The sequence below is a fragment of the Sinocyclocheilus grahami genome, unplaced genomic scaffold (genome assembly GCF_001515645.1).
Source record: "Sinocyclocheilus grahami isolate Dianchi unplaced genomic scaffold, SAMN03320097.WGS_v1.1 scaffold17193.1, whole genome shotgun sequence".
Taxonomy (NCBI): domain Eukaryota; kingdom Metazoa; phylum Chordata; class Actinopteri; order Cypriniformes; family Cyprinidae; genus Sinocyclocheilus; species Sinocyclocheilus grahami.
Genome location: NW_015516492.1, coordinates 1634 through 4578, shown reverse-complemented (window position 1 = coordinate 4578; position 2945 = coordinate 1634). Strand labels below are relative to the sequence as shown.

Here is a 2945-nt window from a genome sequence, read left to right as displayed (position 1 = left end):
TCTTACCGCTTTCTGTGCTTTTCTTTTGTAGAACGTTGGCTCAGCGTAAGTGATCTCTTCCTTACGAGTCTCAACTGTTTAAACAGTAATGACAGATGGATTAAAATATCAAAATCTTAAGTAGCTTATTTTTTTTCACACATTATTATTGGGCATTAAATGCCATTTTAAAATGTCATTAATTTAATTTGAGATTTATAACTGTTTCTCTCTCTCTCTCACACACACACACACACACACAATTAGAGAGGAGAGTCTCAAGCAGCGTATGTGCTTAACAAAATTAAGAAATACATTCTTTGCAAATAATTTATAAATGAAACCCAGGTGAGATGTCATTTGCATTCTTTTTATGGCAAAATTTATTTTTCTTTGAAGCTCAATAAGGAAAACACAACCAACAAAAGCAAACGGGTCATTGTTAGAAATCATCTGAACACCAGCAGAAGACTGCAAAAATATGTTCATGAAAAGTGGAGAAAATTTGTTTTATTATTGAATAATGCCGATTTGCATTTCTGTGTTTCAAATGTGTTTTGATGCAGTTTGAGAAATGCAAAATCTGTCTTTGTGCAAAAGAGACGAGTAAATTATGCATTATGCATGTATTCTGATATGACTAAAATACAGAAATTGCCTAACCCAATAAACTACACATTATTTTGGACTATTAATCGACAATTAATCAAGTTATGCTTTTAAAATAAGATAACACTTGCCTTCTTGATCAGTTTTTGTGCATTTCTTGCAGATCCAAAAGATCACAACTACAGCTACAATCAACAGAGATCCAGCAGCAGCAGAAATCAACACTATGTACAGTACGGGTAGACCCTGATCTGTAATGGACAAAATTTAATCTGTCCGTTTTACCCACAACAAACACTATGAAACAACAGCACTGTATAACTTCATAGAGCAGCTCAGTTAATAAATGTTAATATCAACACCAGCATACCTGAACATGTGTGACAGAGTTCAGTAATGTTGAGGTGTTGAGTCTGGTTGCTGATGGGATTGTTGAGCACACAGCTGTAGGTGTTTTTATCCTGATATTCCACCTCCAGAGGTAGAGAGAGACTGATGCTGAGATCAGACACACTGATGCTGGACAATAAACTGTTTCCTTTGTACCAGGAGAGAGTCACATTCACCACATTCACCACTGAACACAGCAATGAACAATTCTGCTGTGATGATGATGATGATGATGAAGAAGAAGAACAGTTTGTTACAGAGTTACTGCTGATGACAGGAACAGACAGATTAGCTAAAAAGAAAAACACGACAGAATAAACAGAAATGTGGATAATGGTGTCTGATCAAACATATATTTTTTTTATTTTGCAGTAAAGGGGTCTTATCAAACAAATATTTTTTTTTTTTTTTAATATAAAATTTTAAAAAAAAAAAAAAAAAGCTTTCTACTCACCATAGACATAAACACTGAATGTTTTTGATGACCGTTTAGCTCCGCTTATCTCTAGTTTGTAAAGTCCAGCGTGTTCAGATGTGGTGTTTGTGATGGTCAGAGATCCAGTTTGGTTGTCCAGCTTCAGTCTGTCTCTGAATCTCCCATCAGGAACATCAGATGTGTTGAAGATTCCAGGATATCTCCTGATTTGAGCTATCAGAGACATTTTCACTCCAAATTTCCACAGTATGTCATCGTCTTCAAGTATTTCAGTGTCATCAGTGTTCAGAGTGACAGAATCTCCCTCCATCACTGACACTGACTCACCAAACACACCTGATGAACATTAAGAGATTTTGTCCCAATTTATAATGCCTTTTTTTTTGGCTTACAAAGCCTGCAGTCAGTTTGTAATTTGTTTGTAATTGTAGTTTGTAAACTTAAAATGTGAACTGAAGAACATCCAGAACAGCAGCACAGTGACATCTATATTTAACAGATGTGTGAGCAATGTGCTTTATTAAATGTACCTGCTGTAGAGCAAAATAAATGTGTGCAGTTTCAAAACCTGTTTTTTTGCACCTTGAAAGTTTAAGTTTAATTCTTAATTTATATATGGGGTATTTTGATCCGTACATCAAATGAGCTCCATAAAGTATAAAGGTGTATAAAAGGCTTGTATAACTTACCAGTCATCCACCAGCACAAAAAGAAGATGTGAAACATTTTCTTCAGTGGTTTTGTGTCTGATCTAAAAGACTAGCTCCTAAAAAAAAAAAAAACACTCAAGCTAGTGTGACCCTCCCCTAACAGAGTTTGACCCTCAATATGCACACACACATGCATCAGAATATTATACATTATTATATAAATGATTATATTTATATAATGATCTTCTGGCTCTTATTTAGACTTTAACTGTTGTTGATGGTGGAAAACTATTTTTATCAAATGGAATACACTGTTATAATTTAACAATGTTAGTTTTTGGAAGTTATGTCTGACTGTGTTAAATAGTAAAATAGTGTTCCATTTGTGTAATATTGAATTTAATCCTAAAACAAATCTTATGGATTTAAAAATGGTTTTGAAATCAATCAGTTGTTGTGAATTTTAAACGCAGTTTGCAATCTTTTACTGAAGTGTGACACAAGCAGTTCAACATCTGAGTCAAACTGAAACTGCGGTCAATTCTTCATATTCAGAAACATGGTGTGAACTGTTGGGTGGACAGGAAAGTGGCCTTTTTTTTTCTTTTCTTTTTTTCTTTTTCTTTTGAGGTGTGTTTAGTTTGTGGGTTAAGGGCTTCTTCCTGTCCTGCTGTTGTGAACCTCAGTCTCACTTCCTTACTACACAGAACAGCTTTAAAATAAAATAAAATAAATCCATCAACGCTGATATTTAAAAAAAAGTACTCATAGGTCAGAGGTCTAACAGGATGCTTACCTCTCATGCATAACTGCTAAAATACACAGCTGATTATGCATCAGTGTTATATATATATATATATATATATATATATATATATATA

General features: G+C 33.9%; 1 protein-coding gene across 1 annotated transcript; it reads right to left on the bottom strand.

Annotated features, from left to right (window-relative positions):
* Positions 1–6: 6 nt before the first annotated feature.
* On the bottom strand, positions 7–1730 carry LOC107579423 (natural killer cell receptor 2B4-like; the record flags this gene model as incomplete). The annotated part of the gene is made up of 4 exons (XM_016265256.1): positions 7–74; positions 720–839; positions 959–1270; positions 1433–1730. Coding segments are annotated over 4 exons (798 nt in total), but the record flags the coding sequence as incomplete, so codon positions are not given.
* Positions 1731–2945: the final 1215 nt, after the last annotated feature.